The sequence below is a fragment of the Leptinotarsa decemlineata genome, unplaced genomic scaffold (genome assembly GCF_025532065.1).
Source record: "Leptinotarsa decemlineata unplaced genomic scaffold, Ldec_3_MD MMD2_P_RNA_scaffold_6, whole genome shotgun sequence".
Lineage (NCBI taxonomy): Eukaryota > Metazoa > Arthropoda > Insecta > Coleoptera > Chrysomelidae > Leptinotarsa > Leptinotarsa decemlineata.
This window is the reverse complement of record NW_027412533.1, coordinates 15,508,835-15,530,102: the sequence shown is the minus strand read 5'-3', so window position 1 is coordinate 15,530,102 and position 21,268 is coordinate 15,508,835. Positions and strand designations below refer to the sequence as shown.

Below are 21,268 nucleotides of genomic sequence, written 5' to 3'. Positions count from 1 at the left end.
CATGACATAGACAAGATTATATGGACTGGCCGTGACGTCACTTTCACATATATTCCACCTGCGGATCACATAACGTCTTGGCCACTGCGTCACAGCACCAAAATTTCCATATTGAAAGTATGCAACACGTGAAACATCGTAACATAGTATCTTGATCTTTTTTTCAGTTGTTGGGAGTCAACATTTTCTCTTCGATAGTCAGTCCATATTATAACGACACTGGTTTACAATTAGCACATGGCGCCTTATCGGAGACTAGCTGTTTAGAGAACAATTCAATAAAATATGGCTGTATAGCGGGGTCCTTAGCTACAGGTAATTGTTACGCCGCTGATATCCCCAATGAATCGCGTCCGAACGTGGCGATTGTAGCCATGGTTACACGAATCATTCTCCAATGAATGTTAGGAATACACGAGAATGATCGAATGTGGTGACTTTAAAATTTTTGTGTTTTTTTTTTGTGAGAGTCAGCGTAATATTCTATTTTTCTCTTTGCCTATTTAGTTCTACCAGGAATTTTTTTATAATTTTGAACTATAGGTTATTGTATTGGAAAATACAGTTCTTCAAACTCTACTGAAAAGTCGCTGATTTTTTATCATGAATTATTTATTGGAGTGTTTCGGTGTTTTCTACCGAAGAAGCTACGGTGTTAGCGAAATGTGTCTAGACTATTTGTGAAAATTGTTTATTTATTATCATGGATAATATAAACTCAAGTAGTTTTTTCCTTTAGGAATAAAAATATCCAAGATCAGAATTTTTTGATTCAAAATGGTTCTAAGAAATTTCAGAGATTTCCATTTTTTCTATAAATCTTTCAACATTTGACGTTGGTCCCTTCCAACATTTGTTTGGGTCGATCGAAACAACTGTAGCTCTTTCAACTTTAAAGTCCCTTATATTCTGCAGAGTTTACACTATGCAGTACTCCCAGGATTCAGACTAGGCTCTGGGAGTAGGCTTTGCTTAGTGAGAAATGCATCTCAGAAATATTCACAGGTTTTGAAAACCAAGTTAACCTTGACGGTGAAGCGAAAATAATTTTCTCGTCAAGTAATGTATCTTTTTGTTCATGATACGTCAATGTTCCTGAGAAAAATTGTTCAGGATGAGAAATTATGGCTCTATACAGAATTCCAGGAAGATTCAACTAACTTGATTTTATCAAATCAAACAAAATAAACTGTATTTACTTATAAATGAGATTAACAAAGCGTAGTAGTATCATCGTTTTAGATATATCACATTCATTCAAAGTAACTTCACTTCCAGAATTATATGCGATGAATTTGTGTGTGAATACAAGTCAGCAAAAAACAGCTGTTTTATGAAAGTAGTGTGGTATCACATTAGTGGTCATTAGCGACCAGTTTGAAGTTTTCAGTAGAAACAAAATATCAATCACAATATTCAACGAAAGTAATTTTTTTGGAGGAAAATCAGTTTTTCATCGTTTTTTTGGGTATTTGTTACGAGTATTGTATTATTTCTTAGAAATTTTTTTGATAGTCAAAATTGTTAAATACGACAAGTTACTGATAAATCGAACATTTTTCTTTGTAAAAAATACTTTGACTTTACACAGTAACTTATCGGGGTAAACTAAAAAGTTTGCCCTTCTACACTTGTATAAAGTTCTCCATTATAATTTTTATATTTTTTCAGATTGTGAAAGGTACCAAATAGCCAAGAAAAGGTCGATGAAAAATTATCACAATGTTTGTGAGGTTTTTGATTGATTTGTTAGATATTGAAAAGGTATAGCTGTCAAGCTACCAAAATACAGTTCTATTGAAGAGTTAATTAGTAGTTATTTGTGAATTACAATTGGTGATCACAAAAAAAAGAGGATGGTTAAACTTCTATAACAACTCAACTACTTCATTTCGACACTAATAGAGCGATATTAGATTTGACTTCACAAGTCTGCTGGATCAATTATACAAAGATGTGGACGGTATTGAATTTTTATGGATTCAATCAATTAAAAATTAGAACATTTATTTAAAGACAAGAACGATAAAGTAATTTTTGGTAACGATATGCTTGCTCCCATGTCCAGAAAGAACCAAACAAATTGATATAGCGAAATCACTTATTCTTTTTCCTTTCTGAAGCCAGAACTATGGTTCAACGCTATCGAAACTATCTTCAATATTAATGGCATTACATTCGATTAGCGTTTATTTTGTGTTGGTAATCTCGTCTCGAACCCACGTTCACAGCTGAATCTGTTTGTTTGTTGGTGAGAGGCATAAAAGTTAGAAGTAATTTGCGTGTTCGGCTATTTTCAGCTTTCGAACAAAATAGTTTAAAGAATGTGCATCAAATTTCGTGTGAAAAATGGAATTAAGTGCTCAAAAACAATTGAAATGTTGACGTTGGCATACGGTGATTGTACTCCGAGTCAGAAAAAAAATTACTAGTGGTACAAGCTTTTCACATAAGGTCGAGAAGATGTGAATGACGACGCTCGCCCTGGACGCCCCAGCAAATCAACAACCGATGAAAATATTGACAAAGTCAAGAAAATTTTTATGGTGAATCATTGAAATACTATCAGAGGAGCATTTCATCAGTTCGGGCTTCCATTGTCTAATATGATATAAACAATTTTATTAAGCAAAAAACTTAAATCACAATGAAATAACATACAAGCAACAACCAAAAAAAACAATTTTTTCAATTTTTATTTCTTATTCTTTCAGGGATTTCAAATCAATTTCATTCATATATCATATGTAGGAATTTCAATCATATTAAACAATGGAAGTCCGAACTGATAAAATGCACCACGAAACATTGTTAACCACCTTCAAACAAACTATCAGAGGAGTTGCTGATAATGTCGGTATATCGGTTGGCTCATGCCATGCAATTGTTTCAGTAATTTTGGGCATGAAGCGTGTGGCAGCGAAGTTCGTTCCACTATTGCTGAGTTTTTACAAAAAAAGTCGCATGAGCATTGCTCAAGAATTGTTGAATGTCGTCAACCGCAATCCAGATTTGATCGGCAAGCCTGTGTTTTTCTGATTGTAAAAGGTGTTCTATATCACTGGTACCACCATGTCCAACACTAAAATCAGTACGACACTTTTCAGACATAACTGGTGATGAATCATCAACATCTAAATCAAAATCCAATCGACTCAATGGAAGAGCCCAGGAGAGCCAAGACCAAGAAAAGCAGGTCCAGTTTGACCAAATGTCAAAGTTTTGCTCACTGTTTTCTTCGATTACCTTGGCATAGTGCATCAGGAGTTCTTGCTACATTAGCGTGCGGTCAATAAGGAGTATTATCTTGAAGTTATGCGTCGCTTACGGTATTGTTGAAAAACATTTCTTGGCTTTTGCATCACGATAATACATCTGATCACTCTTCATTGCTAGTTCTTAATTTTTTTACTAAAAATAACACCGTTATCATGCCTCAGCCATTGTAATCACCAGATTTGTCCCCCTGCTACTTTTTTCCTCCCAAGACTCATAAAAAGGATGCGTTCTGCAACGATTGAGGAGAAGAAAACCGAATCGCTGAGGGAGCCTTAAGGACATACCAAAAATTGCATATCAGAAGTGCTTCGAGGAGAGAAAAAAACGCTGGCACAAATGTATTATATATCTGAAGAGAACTAGTTTGAAGGGGACAAAATAGAAATTGATGTATGGATAACGTTACCATACGTCCCGGTTTGGGCGGGACAGTCCCGGTTTCACGCAGTCTGTCCCGGTGTCCCCAGCGAAGTCAACATAGTCCCGGTTTTGCAAGCAGACCCAACGATAGTCTGAAATTTATTTTTTCTAATTTAGCCTAAACGCAAGCGCTCTTTCAATATTAGTTTTCAACAGAAATATCCATTTATAAAACAAAGAAAATATGGTACCGCAGACGTTACGTGTGAAAAGTGTCGTACTGATTTTAGTGTTGGACATGGTGGTACCAGTGCTATAGAACACCTTTCACAATCAGAAAAACACAGGCTTGCCGATCAAGCTGCTGCTTCAAGCTCGTCAATGCTTAGTTTAAAAAAAAATCGATTTGCCGACTTCCAAGGATTTGGAAATAGCTGCAGCTAAGGGTACTTGGGCGTTTCACACCGTGCAACATAATCACAGTTTTTGTTCAAATTACTGTTCTTCTCCTTTAATTCGAGCATGTTGTGAGCAAAAATTTAGATGTGCACGTACAAAGTCTCAAGCTATTGTGGTCAATGTGCTGTCAACTATGGTAACCGAAGATTTAAAAGAGAATTTACTCAAAGCCCACTGCATAACTTTACTAACAGATCCTTCAAACCATGGTTCAATCAAATCATTCCCAGTTTTGATTCACTTTTTTTTACAATACGAAGGTGTAAAAGTCAAGGTTTTAGAGTTTCGGGAGCAGCCAGGCGAAACATCGGATATAATTGTCGATTATTTGACAATGACTTGAATAAAACAATTGTGGCGTTTTGTGGAGACAATACGAACTGTAATTTCGGGGGAAAGAATAGGTAAGGAAGTAATAATGTTTACTAAAAATTGAACGTATCACTCGGCAGACAGCTTATTGGAATTGGATGTGGAGCCCATATAGTCCACAACGCGATCAAAACTGCCGCTGATTGTCTTCCTGTTGACTACGAATGCATCATAGTGAGAATTTACTCATTTTTCTACATCTATAGCGTTCGAGTGGAAGATGTGAAAGAGTTCTGTGATTCTACTGAAACAAAGTATCACAAACTGTTGGGCTACAGTGAAACAAGGTGGCTTGCGTTAATGCCCGGGATTGAGAGAGTTATTAAAATTTTTCAGCCTTTGAAAAACAATTTTCTGAGTATCGACAAATGCCCAAATATTTTAAAGACGTTTTTCAATAATCTCAGCTCAGAATTATGATTATATTTTTTGCACGCACAAGCAGCGACCTTTCATGAAGCTGTGTTGAAAATCGAAGGGCAAAATGTGTCGGCCATAGAGTCAGCCAAGGTATTTAATCGTCTCCGAGATAACCTGGCATAAAAAGAGAATACGATTTTCCTTCCCCAAATCGTCCGTAACCTCCTTGTAAAATTACAAGAAAGCGAAGCTGCTGTTGACCAGCAGAATGTAAAAGAATACTTAGAGCAGTGGCGTCAATTCAACACAGAACTGGAAGTGTTTGAATGGGCAAACTTAACAGAGGTGCCTGCGTGGGAAGAGGTGCAGAAAGTAATGGATTAACTGATCACGCAAGGGTTTATTAGAAGCAGCCAAGATACGAAAGTTTTTGATGAGTTTACATTCATGTTTGAAAACCGTTGGTTTGAATTATTCCAGCATTTCCGTACTAACAACTTTCCGTACTAACGTACCAACAAACTTTTCCATAATTACTGTGTACGTTATGTGTATGCCTGGTAGTAACGCACCAGTCGAAAGTTTTTCTTCCAAATGAACAAAATAGGGACCAGTGATAAAATACAGTTAAGTGACCCAATACTGAAAGCTATTCTGATTACGAAAACAAATATGAATCGATCATGTACTGAGTTACACACGTATATAAAAACAAGACACGATATTTAAAAAAAAATTGTTTAGCCGACAAATGCAAAAATACGACTCAGAAGTCAGGCCACTACTGGGGGCTTAGTTAGTAAGTCATGCCAATTTAAAAATTTTGTGTTTAAAGTTTTGATTATTTTGTGTTATTTTATCTTCTATAATAAAATACTTGTAAAACAATAAAAAAAAATTATTATATATTTCCGCAGATGTGTTCCGCTCTGACAAAATAAATAAATGGTCACGTTATGTATAAATGAATATTTTTTGAGAAAGATGAAAATTCACCTTATTTATTCAACAGATCTCGTATATAGGGTTTGCAAATTTTCTCACGCCATGTGAAGTGGTGTACAATTTTCTTTATTTATATATAATTACGATAGGATACTTTAGACAAGTGTATTTTATGACCTACAATCATGTGTCAATATAATAGTGTGTAACTTGGTCGATTATTCTTCAAATTTGTATATTCCAGTAGACGAGCACCGATATTACGCTTGAATCGTGTTTACACATGATACAAAAAAGACATCCAATTCGAGGTTTTCAGTGGGTTGAATAGTTGTGGAGAATTTGAGAAGTTGAAGAAAGGTCAAACGTTGCAGCAAGACACAATCCGTCATGTAGATTTTTACAAAAGTTACACAAAACAGTTTACTAAGACTACAAATTTTTGGAAGTTTGAAGTCATCCATCGCTAGGGTATTTGAAAGCACTTTTTTGAGAAGAGTAGTTTGAATGCGATCAGGTGAATTGGAATAACACTCACAACTAGTGAAACAAAAAATTGGATCACCATTGGTCAGGAATCTACTTTGCCTTTTGTCATTACAGGCAATAGTGCTCCGATGGCTTGCTGACTTCATCTTTAGTAACATGAACTGGTTATCTCGCCATTTTCACAGAAGAAAAAAAAACGCAAAATGTGTTCCAAGATATATGTAAAATATTGTTGGTTCCATAATGGGGTTGTAGCAGTTATTTCAGATACTGAAAAAATGAAGAAAGACATCTCGTAGTAGGGGGAGTTTAGATTTTATATTGTTTTCTGACAGTTTTGAAGTATACAAGTATGAGTATTCGAAATTATACGTTATTCTGAAGGGACCACTTTTCCCACACCAGAACAACACACCCCCACCTATCAAAGTTTACGGCATGAGAAAAGCGAAGAAGATTCCAATTGAAGTTTAATTCAATGTTCTGCGATTGAAAACTATAATAAAAACTCGAGTAGTTATATACTATAAACTAGACAAAAATGTACCTTCATCGAAAGACTGAGATATCCATATCTCGTGAAGATGTCTATGGACCTTCCGACTTTTAGCTGGCTCTCTTCGTTGTCCTGATTCGCCCCCCGGGTGGACGTCGTCGTCAGAGCGGCGACCAGCAGCACGAGCAGTTGCGCTCGGCCCCACATTCTCGCCGCGACTGACACCTGGAAAACAAAAGGTACGGTGAAGGCCTCGATCGGTGGGTTGTTTGATCTGGTTTCGTTTCGGTTGGGAAATGAGTTCCAGATACGAATAGATAATATGTGCTTTTTTTTAAAACAATGTGGGTTTCGGTATTCATCTTGAGTGAATCATTGATGTCACCACTCTAGGTTGACGAACTTTCAAGTCGTTGGCTTAGACTTCGGTATACGAGAATTATCCGTTGTTACCATTACCATTACCATTATTGAAATTTTGAAGAAGGGCACCATGCAACTAGGAGTATAATATTCTCTCAAGTTTCTTTGAATATATTAAATTCTTGAATATATTACGATATTGAATATAATAAATTCGAAAAATTGCAGATTGTGGTACAGAAACTGGTTACAAAGATTTACTTCAAACCTAACCCATTAAAATCTCGAAGATGAACGAAAGTTCACAACATTCCATTTCTCTTTGTAGCTTTCACCGGGAAACTAGATGACATCAGAGGCCAAAAGCGTCGTAAAGGTCATAATAAAAAATGGATCTCTTTGGGGTACTTACATCAATAACCTGCAGTACCATAGAAAATTAACCGAGTTGCCGTACGAAAACCCGTATTATATGTATTTATGATAAAAATATGATGAAAAGCAAACTTCACCGCTATTAGCATTTGGTATCATTTGATTATCTACAATTATTCAAAGGTTTCGTAATATTATTTTCACTACAGGAATGAGGATTTTTGGAAATAAAAGGTCATCCCCATCTTAACGAGTTTATACAGCAACTCTCCATTAATGATGCATCATTGAAACTTGAAAAAATCTTTCCTGTGATATCTAATTTTGAGGTCGTGGGGATTTTATTGAGAAAAATACTCAAAATTTTGCATACATTATAAGCCACATGAAAATATTTTATGTACCAAAAATAACTTTGTGATTCGTATTTCCGATAGCAAGTTGTATAATTTTACCTTTTATGTGATTTACTAGAAGAGTATTCGTTCATAAATAGGTACGGTGCTGTATTTTGAAATTTAGTGTTGCCAACAATACAAGATATTCTCGTCTCTTGGCTGGTCTTGTCCTAAACGAGCAGACTCTTCCTTTGAAAAATCAGACAAGACAAGACAAAATAGCTCTCTTTCGACAAGAGACGACAAGGATAAGTCAAGAGAAAAGTAATGTTATGAAAGAAATGTTATGAAACAAAGACAAAACAGATCCACTATCAGCTGCGGGGGCATACCGTATACTCGTAGGTATAGCATGCACCCGAGGAAAAGTTTATATCGGTACCACCAACAGATCCATGGGTACAAGGCTGAATGAACAAATTTTAGATTAGGTCAAATAGAAATATCGGCAGTAGCGAAACACGCTACTGCGTTTGAAGATGTGAAACTACTTGCACCCGATCATGGATACCACAGTCGGCTTGTACGGGAAGCCATATAAATCCATAAACATACAAAAAACAACAGAAAAGAGGAGACGCTTAACCGGATTTGGAATCCCATACTAAAAGATGCTAAGGTGGTAGCGGTGCAACGCAATGTAACAGGTAATAACACTTAGGCCAAAGATGCTATGGTGGCAGCAGAGCAAGGCAATTTAGCAGGTAATAACACTTCGGCCAATAACAACGCACCAACTAGAAAGGCGGGCTACCTGTGTCAACATAAATACAGCTTACAAACTAGAAATCACGAGCCATCGGTGAACCATCAGGCTGAAGAAGCCAGCCACTCGTGCTGGCGAAATGTTAGGATACAGTTCCAAACCACGACGGCCTCAAAACTCGAACGAAGATCGTAACACTGAAAATCTTTCTGCTTCTAATCACTTGCGAAAGTGATTCGAAAATTGATTGTATTTTGAAAATGAATTCCATTGTGAATTATCCGATACGTGCTAGTTGTCTCACATTGAAAGGTGATACCTCCTCAATCTTCAGCTTGCATAGGTTTGGACTTTGTGTTTGTGTTGAGCCCAATGGGAAACATAATAGAATGTGAGGAGAAGGTGGCTCACTTTTATTTCTCTGGTTTCCATTTCTCTATTATTTCATTATTTCCTTAACAACTCAAAAGTTGTTGTTTAAAAAGAAGTAAGTTTCAGAAATAGGGAAACCTTGCATCAAGTCTATCGAACATTTAGGATCAGGTTCGGGAAAATATTAAAGAAACTAAATGAAGTTACTAACATTGAAAACGAAGCAACTGCCTATGAGTTTGCCGAAATTCCTCATATATACGAAGAATTTGGGCAAATTCGGATATGCGGTTGGTTACCTCGTTCACAGGCAGATGGGGCTATGACAAACATGTTGTTTGTCGTTCGCTTCAGCCTAGTTCGAGGAAAGATGCTCTGAAAGAATTTGATTTTCCATTATTGGAAAGCATCGACTTTATGTTGAAGATAGACACTACCGTGCAAACAGCCCGAAACCGGTCTGCAAGTGTGTTTCAATAATTGAAAATTGGTTACGGCACATGTATCGCCAACAGCAAATGCAGGAATAACTTCATGAAGAATCCTGTACTGACACCTGTCGGATATAATCCTACTCCCTTCGTGGTGTTAGCCGGGGGAGTAGTTGTTTTGTGATAGGTGTCAGTCCATTAACCTACAGTATAGGTAAGTTGAGACTGGCCTGAAAGAAATGTTTTTGTAAATAATTTAACTGAAAAATAATTTTTTTCTCAAAAAAAAAACTCTCACTTTTGGCTGATCTTCAAGAAACCCTAATAATTAGTCAATGAGGATTGTGCTATACTGCTCATTCGTACTTATTTGGAAACTGAATGCTCATTAGCTTATTCTATGACAAGATTACAAAGTATTTTAGATAGTGAATCGCCTTGTCTCAGTATAGTATTCACCTTGAATATTTCTGGCAACCTTTCTTCCACCGTCATCTCATTCTTCTTTGCCTTGGGCATTACTTCAATCAAATTTATTGCTTTCATTAGTATTCTCAGTTTTATCATCATGTTATTACACATATCATTCCTTATTATCAAATCATATGCCAACCTATAATGAATAATCTATATGTAATTATGATAATATATTAATTCATCTCAATCAACACTATGTATATAAATATATCTATGTATCCACACTGAGATATAAAACAAGTATGCTTTAGGTATGTGAGATATTTGTTTCTCCGCTTCACTTTATATTTGAGCTTTCAGATGTTCTGGTTCAATTGGATTTGTCATTTTATCAAAGAGATTGAAGTACCCAAAGAAATGGATTCTTCACAAATATGAATGTATAATTTTTGCCTGTGTTTGGGAGACTCTGAAGTAATGAGTAACACTGATTTCATTGAAAATAATACGAGTGTTTGTCTTCATATTTCACATAATATTCGGAAAGTGCAATGTTTCCCATTTTGAATAATATTTCGAACCATGGTAAAATATTTCTACGTAATTTTTCAATATCAGAACCTGACGAATTTGATACTATCATTTTATTATAATATTATAAGTTTAATCTACCTCTTTGTATAATTCAATGTTAATATAAAAGTAGTTGTTTAGAAAGTGTTTTTCTTTCGTGTAATTCGAAGTTTATACGAAAGTAGTTGTTTCGAGAGGGCTTTTTCTTCCAGTTTGTGTCACTTCTTCGTATGATCTACACATCTTTGTATAAAGTTAATTTTTCGAAATTGATTGCTTTGTGTCTTTTCTTGTGAAGTTTCCCATATTTTTATTTTCATAAAGATTGAGAAGTAGAAAGCCAAAACCTTTCAGAAAAATTATTCTCTCCCAAAAATATACACCTTTCAATTCATATCCAATCAAATTTCATAATTATTTTTACATGAACGGGAAAATTTTTGGTAAACTTTTTTGAAATGATCTGCATATTCTATCATGTGTCGCACAACACGGAGAGTAATTTAATTGCTTCCACAAATTCTCCGTTGATCGATTCTAGACGAAAAAGCAACTGAAAAATCAAGAGCTATTTTCAATCGCCATTGTGCGGAGACAAGTAGGACAAGGAACAAGCATTTTCCTGAAATATGTTGCCAAAGATTCAACGAAATCTTTTCAACTGATATATTATCTTCATCTGAAATTTAAACGTTTTACCGGTTTCAAGTCCCCTTAATCTTTTTATCTTTATCTCAAAAATCGTTGGGTATACAAAACTCGTGTCGTAATTCCATACAACTTCGTGTTCAAGACATGCACAGTCAGTCAGCGTAAATACGGCACTTCAGTAATTGAGAAATAATAATGCGGTTGATATTCTATCCACGACTATGCCATTTATCACTTTCAATTTCCCAACGAATTCGATGCGTTCAGGAAAGCTAGCCTGGTAAATGCCATTTTGTGAAGTGTGTTAGAAGAAAATACAACAAAATATGGCAATGGAAATAACCTTACATTGACCATTCATGGTGTGAGAAATCAGTGAATATCTCAAACGAAACAGAAAGTTAACTAAATTGGAGAGATTATTAACATATGTCCATGAATGTGACGTCAAGATTTTAGATAGAATTGATTCGAATGTTTTCTAGAATCCCTATAGTTGAAAAATAAATAACACCCCAACAATTAAGATTATATACTTCCGTGTATAAGTTCCTAGCACTTTTCACGTCGGTGACTGGGATAATTTTGCGAGATTGCCCAAGGTTATTAGTGTATTATGTTCTTTCACATTCGCATTGAATAATACCAGTTCTAATCTCCTTTGAATATATTTTGAAATCTTTGAACACATTTGAATTGAATGTCTGATTAACAAAAGAAATATCGGGCATGCCTCGTTATATAAATCAAAATTAGTTTAATGCGAATTGTTCTGAATTATTATAGAAATTAGGTAATTTGTGCGGTAATCCAATCGGTAGATTAGGTTCAAATTAGATTTACAGTATTTCTTCATCATTTGTAGAAAATTGCTTGTCAGAAAAACTGAAAACTAATTCAAGTCTAAGGCTAATTAGATTATTTTCATCAATTGATGAAAATTTTAAAGGTAACTCTAGTACCTCTGGCGCAGAATAAATCCAAAACGAACATTTTTCCCAATCACCAGAAAAGCAATACTATTCTCGACAACCAAATTGGCATCTTCAGGAGATGAAGACAACTAATTTATAATTCAAAAAGTGGTCTTTATTTATGTCTTACAGGGTTCACTTTCCGATACATATCAATGATTTCGGGTTAAAATTGGCGAGACATTTTCTCGTAAGATTTTACTCAAATTTCAACAGAGTGATTCATAGAAAAGAATAACATGGGCTGTTGTGAATGGGATCTTAGTCACTGTTCATAGTGGTCATAGTTCTCATGCCCCACTTTGATCTTCTTAGGCTTTCAAAAACATCCAATAATCTTATAGCGCTATGTACCGATCTCAACAATTTCAGAAAGTTTTCATTAATTCAATGGGAGTTCTGCAAGGCAAGGAGAACGGTTCCATTCCAAACAGCTCACACTGTATTACTTTTTATGATTCACTTTCGGGAACTTTCACAAGAAAAATTCCCGCAAATTTCTACCCTTAATCATTGATCTATATCAGAAAGGAAAAGAGTACTTTGTTGGGACGGAAGCCTGGTGGGTTGTCGTAGGTGGTTTGCTCCACTCACTCAATCGACCGATGTGCGAACAGGAGGTTCGAACCGCAAAGCCGGACGATCGATTTTCACTTTCTTTCGTCCAACCCGTGTTAGGAATCACACATTAAAAGGTAAGACCTTGTTAGTTCTTAGTTCGCACAAGTTTCAACTTGTGACAATTGTCATTCGTATGAATTAGTTTTCTTCATCTCCTGAAGACGCCAACTTGGTTGGTTAAACGCGCGTCGAGAAAAGCAATGCATTTATAGTGATTGGAAAAAGTGCTTTTTTGAATTTGATCAAAATTTATTTTTTTTGTTCAATTAGCATTTAGTATTCAAGTTTGGTAATCTAAAACAATGACTGCCAAACGGCACAGAAATCTTTTCACTGCAATTGTAAAAGACATGTATGTGTGCTTTGATATCTCAAATCTTCTATAAGGAATCTTTATGAGCCACAACGTCAATTTGGTGCAGGTCGGTTCTTGATTCTTTATAGAAATTCAGTTATAAGTGTTGAAAACGGCAACCAAATTAAAAGATCTTATTCGAACGCCCTCTACAGAAATTTCCAGAAACACTGTACCCCTTTTCAACACTGGTCGCTGTAGACCAACTTAGATTCTCTGGGATAGGAGACTTCAAGCATGCCAATAAAAGAAGGATTACAGTTTACTTGGGAGAAGAATCCCAGATCTGTGAAAATGAAAATTTTAAATAATTTACAATCTACAATTCAAAATTGGCAAAATGGGGTTTCTTTGTGTTCAGATTGTCTTGAAATGCAATATAAAATGGAAAGCGTAAAAATGGAATGTGAGGTTATTTTATTTTTTGTATTCTTTTTGCAAAAGTCTCTACACAGTAGAAGGAGACACCTCACAAATATTCGCGACGGAATAAGTAGACTCTTCAGGATTTACTACCATCTCACCAATTATTTGCACTTGCTGTTTTTCCGGAATGGACGGATGATCTGGGGGCTTTTTGTTATGTACACTACCGGTAGTTGTGAATTTGGATACACGTTCCCTCAAATATTTTGTACAGATAGGACGAATCGGAAAACGTTCATTGAAAATCCTTTCGGTCTCGTAGAAGTTGCGCGTCGCACCGTAAATAAAAATCGCTTCAATTATTTCTTCCAATGGACGAGAATTAACCATTTTAGAGATTGTTGACGTGGTAGCTTTCTTACTAGTAGAACAGAAACCTAAATGAGAATATTCTAACTGAACAATGATGTTCATTGTCGTACTGACATTTTTTGTCACTTTTATAAACAAAAAATAACTTAACAAACCTTATCGTTTTGTTAGAATTGCCATATGGCAGATACAAAGAAATAAAGGAAAGAAATATTGATATTAATGTGTTTGTCTTCAGGAAATGATTAAATGTTCCGCCATTTTGTAGTAGGTGAAGATATTGACTTCATATTCTAGGGTTGTGAAGTATTCGTCAGGAGCTTCAAAATCATGTTTCACAAGACCCCCTTTCCATTTAATTTGTTTTCCCAGATGGCGCCCAGTCGCCCAGTCGCCATCTTGAAAGTTTCATCTGTCAATTTCACTTCAAAATAAAGTATTCATGCATTAATTTCATTATTCCAAATTTCAATTTTTTGAGTTGACCCGTTCAAAAAATAAAAGCGGGGGTAACATTGAAGAAATGTACTGTATATTAATTTATCGCTGTTACACTTTATATTTCTGATATATTTTCATCATCAAATAGATTGTTACAATTTTTAATTTTCTTTATTTCCCTGATCACTATTGAATAAGTATTCGGAAAATTAGAAAATGCCACACAATCCCGTTTATCGGGATTGTTGACCGGTCCTTGAGGTTTTCAACATCTCGCAAACAATTTGTGTGATATATGAAAAATAATTGATTCCGCTATAGTTTTTATATATAAAGTTCTACAATAGAGTTTGCTACCTAGAGGAGTAAAACGATGCTGTAGATTCCTGATTCTCCTCAATGAAATATGTCTCGATTTTGTTTCTCTGGAGAATTATTGGATTTATGCTTTCACAAAAAACCCAGTACGATTCTCAATACATTTCCTAATATTTATTGATCCAAAAAAAAGGCGATGAGTCATACCAATTTCAATGGTTTGTTAATTGTTACTGAATGAAATTACAAAATGCAATGAACCGGGTATTTCAGTCACGATGCAATACCAAAACAGACTTCATTTTGCGCTGAGTTTGAACCACTTCCTCATGACCGATGTACACAGCTCATTAATAAATTTGATCGGTTCAATAGTTATAGCTGACAAATTGAATAGAAGTGTTGTAAGTTCAAATTGAAACGATTACTACACATGATTTGAAGTTTTAATTCATCTTTGGTGCAACATAAATATTTCTTTGCAACAATCAGGGACGGAGCAGTCTCTAGAAACGGACTCGTAGATCATAGTAACAGACGAAAACAGGATGCATATAATGAGTGGATTTAATTGTTGTCGATGCAATGGTGATATTTTAAACGGCTACAGAGAAGATTGAATGGAGGCTGCTTCTGATTGTTGAAGCTTGTTGAGAAGATAAAAATCTCCCAAAAGCATCATTTCATAGATTTACCAACCAAACTCGTGTGGAAGTTTACTTCTCAAATTTTTTTTTAAGTGTTAACAGGTATTGGGTAAATAAAGTCGAACTCATGTCTTGAAGAATTACTTGCTTTTAAGAGGGAGAATATCCAAGTGCCAAGAAAAAACAATTGATTGGTGAAAAAATCAGAAAGAGAAGTTAATTTAAAATGGTTATTGAATCAGTTAACCGAAAAATGTGCATAGAAACTTATATCTGAAATAACTAATAATAAATCAAAGTGAAATATTATATCTAATAATATCAGATGAAGAAACTGAAAAAGATGATCCCTGAATAATTGCTCGTATATCCAAAAATGTTTTGGTAATATAGTAAGTTTTCTGCCCCTCATATATCACTGCGAGTGTCGAGCCGGGAGAAGGAGTCATGGAAAAACGGGGAGTTAGTTGGAATGCATAGAATATATTTTGATTTGGGCAGTAAAAGTGTGTTTGACTCCAAACCTTTCCCGATCAGAGATTGGAGTATTGAGGGAACAACGAGAGAACATCGCAAGTGACGATGAGGTTTTAAAAAACAGTTTAAATAACTTTGTTTGGTGAACCTACGTATTAGTTTTTTTTTTCAGTTTTCAAGAAAAATGGCCACGTAATACATTGGGCATTTACGTGAATTTTACCCGGTTCAATCTGACTGGTCGATTTTCAAAAAGAGGTAAGAAAACTATTTTGTGGCCAACCAAATTTCAGACGATAAACGAAAAAGTGCTATTTCATTGAACATTCTCAATGAAGAGGCTTATAAATTAGTTCACAATTTGTGTATTCCTGATGAACCTGAAACGAAAAGGTATTCTGAGTTGTGTCCGTTATTAACAGAACATTTTAAACCTAGTGATAGTGTTTTTGCTGCTAGATACAAGTTCTACACAGCTAAAAAAATGTCGAATGAAACTGCTAAGGAATGGGCAGCTTGATTGAAAAGTTTAGCTGGGACTTGTCAATTTGGAAATGATGAATTGAAAATAGTTTTGAGAGACATTTTCATTATTGATTATGAAAGAGGTACTGTCCAGGATAGACTCATGGAAGAGAAATGTACGGTTACGTTTAAGGAAATTGTGGATATTGCCGATGCAAAATCAGCTGCACATGCAACTTCATTTCCCAACCAATGTTTCATCAAGAAGGAATCTGAATTACATTATGCAAAGGCTGGTTTCAGGAAAAAAGGAAAAGAACAGGTCAGGCTAATTGCACACACACCGATTGTGGACGGCCGATTTTATACCGGTCGTCCAAATTCCAATAGTGAACCACATGTAGGAACGGGACCTTGCACACATACCTACCGGTGATCGACGCCGATCACCGGTCGGCGTGTGTGCTAGGTCCCGTACCTACATGTGGTTTACTATTGGAATTTGGACGACCGGTATAAAATCGGCCGTCCAAAATCGGTCTGTGTGCATTTAGCGTCATGTTAGTTGCACACAAACCGATTTTGGACGGCCAGTATAAAATCAGCCGATATTTTATTGGTAGCAGGTGCTTGCACACTCACCGGATTTTTATCGGTCAAATTATCAGTTGCTTTGTTGTCGTAATTAGCACTCACTACCAAAACGAAGTTAATGCGTAGTAACTACAATTTCACCGAGTATTCGAGACTGGAATGGTCGGTAAAAAACCAGTGAGTATGCAAGAGTGTATTTAGTCATGTACGCCACTACTTCCCGGTACTGCCGGCGATACAGTGGCACGATCACCGGTCGGCATGTGTGCCAGGTCCCGTTCCCACATGTGGTTCACTATTGGAATTTGGACGACCAGTACAAAGTCGGCCGACCAAAATCGGTGTGTGTGCAACTAGCGTCACGGTACATCGCCAGTACCGATGAAAGGTATGTCACGAGCATCTACGTCACGAGCCTCCCCCTCCAAACCGCCAAAATGTCTAGTTTGTGGTCGAAGAAACCACCAGGCAGATAAGCATTTATTTCGTGAATATTTTTGTCATGTATGTAAGAAAAGGGTCACTTAGCAACTGTTTCTATGGAAAAACAAGTAAACAGAACTAATAAATTTCGTTCAAATAAAGAAACACAAAACTATTTGGAAGAATCAGCTGATCTTTCTTTGTACAGTTTAGATTGTAAAGTAAAGCCAATATTATTAGACATTTTTATTGGAGGAAAGCCATACACATTTAGATACCGGTGCTTCTTACACTGTTGTTTCAGAAGATTTTCATTTGAATAATTATTTTTTAGAAAAAACTGAAAAAAGATTTAGTTAATATAATGGTGATCATATTATTCCATTGGGATATTTCAATTGTTTGATTTCATTAAAAGATAAGCAAACTAATATGAATATTTATGTAATTAAAGACGTTACCGGACCACCACTTTTGGGACGCGAATTTTTTAACGTGTTTCACCTCAATATTTCAGATACTATTTCCGGAGAAAATAACTATTTTCATGAGTTGCCAAGTGATATTCAATGCATATTATATGAGTCTAAAATTATTTTTGAACCTGGCTTAGGTAGATTTAACAAAGGATTATTTTCAATCAATTTGAAAGCGAATGTGTCTCCTAAATTTTTAAGAGTTCGCCCCTTTCCTTTCGCCATGAAGGAGAGGGTTGAAAAGGAGTTGGAGCGATTGGAATCATTAGGAGTCATAGAACCAGTAGATTATAGTCCCGGGGAACACCGGTTGCTCCCGTTTTGAAAAAAGATGGATCTGTCAGGTTATGCGGGGATTTTAAAGTCACTTTGAATCCTTATATTGAGATTGACCACATCCTCTTCCTCGAATTGAGGAGTTCTTTGCAAAATTGCAAGGCGGCGAAAGTTTCTCCAAATTAGACCTAGCAAATGCATACAAACAAGTATGTTTGGATGAAAAATCGAAAAATTATGTATCGATTTCAGCACATAAGGGATTATACCGCTACAACAGAGCCCCTTTTTGGGATTGACAGTATTCCGGCTAAATTCCAAAAACTCATGTAGTCGCTGTTGAATGATATACCGGGTGTTGCAATATTTCTAGATGATATTTTGGTTACAGGTCGCAACCGGAGAGAACATATTACTCGTTTAGGAACTGTATTGAATAAATTGAAAGAGGCTGGCTTGAAAATTGCTTTACATAAATGCGAGTTTTTCAAAACACAAATATCTTATCTTGGTTTCAAAATTGACGAAGAAGGTTCACATACCTGTCAAGATAAGATATCGGCAATTGTTAATGCCCCAGTTACAGAAAATATTAGTCAGTTGAAGTCCTTTTTGAGACTGATCAACCACTACGGTAAATTTGTGAGGAATCTCTCAACTATTCTGAATTCTCTGTATAATTTGTTGAAAAATAAAATCAGTTGGAATTGGTCAGATAGTTGTAGCAATTCTTTTCAACAGATAAAAGATATTCTTACTTCAGCTGAAGTGCTTGTTCATTACAATCCTGACCTACCTCTAGGATTAATCACTGACGCTTCTCAATATGGAGTTGGGTTAGTTTTAGCACATGTTATGGCCGATGGACAAGAACGGCCAATTACCTATGCATCTCGAACTTTATCCGAGGCGGAAAGAAATTACTCGCAAATTGAGAAAGAGGGTTTGGCAATTATTTTTGGACTGTGTAAGTTTAACCAATATCTTTATGGACGAAGCTTTACACTTGTAACGGATCATAAACCACTCGTATCCATTTTTAATCCAAATAAAAACATTCCTCAATTTTCTGCCAACAGGTTACGACGTTGGTCAGTAATTTTATCCAATTATCAATACAATATTGAATTTGTAAAATCGGATAATAATCGCGCAGATTCTTTGTCAAGATTGCCTACAAAGGGAAATGAAGGAGACTGTAGAAAAATATTGATTTTAATGTTGTTGATTATTTTTCGAGAAATGATCATTGCCCAATTGAATTTGAACAGGTAAGAGAAGAAACTTCAAAAGATGTTGAATTATCGAAAATAATAAATTATACTCAAAAATGATGGCCAGGGAAGATAATGGATTCGTTGAAACCGTACCAAAGAATTAGAAACGAACTTAGTGTGGAGAATGATTGCTTAATGTGGAACAATCGGTTAGTTATTCCTTTTACTTTGAGAGAGAATATTTTGAATGATTCCATTTATCTTATTTAGGAGTGGTAAAAATGAAAAGTCTTGCTAGGTCATACTTCTGGTGGCCTGGTGTAGATAAAAATATTGAGCAGATATGCATGTTATGTGGCAACTGTTTGTTACATGAAAAATGTCCTAATAAGGCTGTTCTTAATCCTTGGCCTTACCCAACAGAAGTATGGTCTAGGTTACACATAGATTTTATGGGTCCATTTTTAGGAAAATATTTTTTTATAGTCATAGATGCACATTCAAAGTGTATAGAAGTATTTATCATGAATTCAATCACATCAAGTGCAACCATTAGTGTTCTTCGAACTCTATTTGTCAGATTTGGATTACCTCATCAAGTTGTATCTGATAATGCAACAACGTTTTGTTCAAATGAATTTCAGACCATTTTGTATTTGAATGGTATTAAACACATCACTTCTCCTCCTTTTCATCCGTCTTAAATGGTGCAGCCGAAAATGCCGTAAAATCAGTGAAGAATGCATTGAAAACTGCACTATGCAAAAATTAAAATTTAGAAATCAGTATCGCCTTAAATAATTTTTTGTTTGATTTTCGTAACACAAATCATTGCACTACTGGTGGAAGTCCAGCATGGTTGATGTTCAAAAGGAAATTACGTACTAGATTTGATTTGCTAAAACCAAATGAAAAGGAAAATTGTGGTGAGGCAGGTTTGAAGAAGCGTTTCTTGAAACAGCAAGCCAAACAAGTGAAAGATTATGCAGGCAAAAGATTTTCACAGTTTTCTGAAAACGAAAGTGTCGCTGTTAAAGATTATAGATTGCCTAAAGTAACTTGGATAAAAGCACTCATTTTCAGGAAAATCGGAAAACCTACTTACTTGGTTAAGATTCCAGAATTGAATAATGTTATTTGGAAAAGATACTTGAATCAAATAAAAAAATATCATTTTAATATTTCTGCCCTAACTACAACTAGTAGTGAGCCGACAGAAAAAAATGTTCAAGCCGTTCCAAATGTTGATGATACTGTTGTAGAAAATGTGAAAGTTGTTAGGGATGTGTAATATAAGAGAAAATATGAATACTTCAGTACTTCAGACCCAGACGGGAAATAAAACCAGTTCAGAGACTCAATTTTGATAGATTGTAAATAGTGTACTTAGTTTTTCTTTTGGGGGAACATAGTGTAATATAGTAAGTTTTCTGCCCCTCGTATATCACGGCGAGTGTCGAGCCGGAGAAGGGGTCATGGAAAAACGGGGAGTTGGAGATTGAAAGTATTGAGGAACAATGAGAGAACATCACACTTCTGAATAGTCCTCTCGCAATATCAACTCTGAAAACAAATCTAATATATAAAAATGAATGTTTGTTGGTTGGTTGGTAAGTGATAAACTTCTACATCGCTCAACCGATCGTGGTGAAACTTGACATGTATAAGTAATTTTTCATAGAGAAGATTTCTAGGATATCAATTTTTCTGTAACTCGCCACTAGATGGCGCTGTAGAACAATTTTTTTTAAAGCACTGTTCTATAACGCTGCGCACGCCTAAGTTTCGTTGATTCTGATTCTGTCAAAACATTGGAACAGCAGCTATTCAGCAACATAGTACTATAACTACCAAATTCTACGCCGGCGAAGCCGCGGGCAACAACTAGTAGTATATATATATATATATATATATATATATATATATATATATATATATATATATATATATATATTTGATAAGCCAAAAATTAACAAAGAAATATCCCGTGGATCTGATGAAGTCCCATCTCTTCTCTTTGTTGTATAATTAATTTATCAATATCAATCGATTCATCATTTGTGTTCGGTATACACTCCAAAGAACTCAAACTAGAAATTTTAACAAAAAACTATGTTTCTGTCTATATTCAACCACAGACGTGATACTGGAATCACAATTATTTTAAAAAGGTACTAATTCAACTGAATGTTCACCTAAT

The 21,268-nt window shown here is 35.4% G+C and overlaps 1 protein-coding gene across 5 annotated transcripts in view; it reads right to left on the bottom strand.

The window, feature by feature from the left end:
- Positions 1 to 21,268, bottom strand: part of tsl (membrane-attack complex domain containing protein torso-like) — a 134,858-nt gene that overhangs the window by 25,805 nt on the left and 87,785 nt on the right. For 3 of the 5 annotated variants that reach the window (XM_023173650.2, XM_023173648.2, XM_023173649.2), the window contains one exon: positions 6,812 to 6,985. In XM_023173650.2, coding sequence (XP_023029418.1) covers positions 6,812 to 6,967 — 156 coding nt within the window. In that variant the 5' untranslated portion in view covers positions 6,968 to 6,985. Of the gene's footprint in view, positions 1 to 6,811; positions 6,986 to 9,864; positions 9,984 to 21,268 lie in introns of those variants that run through there. The other 2 variants (XM_074170048.1, XM_074170047.1) reach the window with 2 other exon arrangements.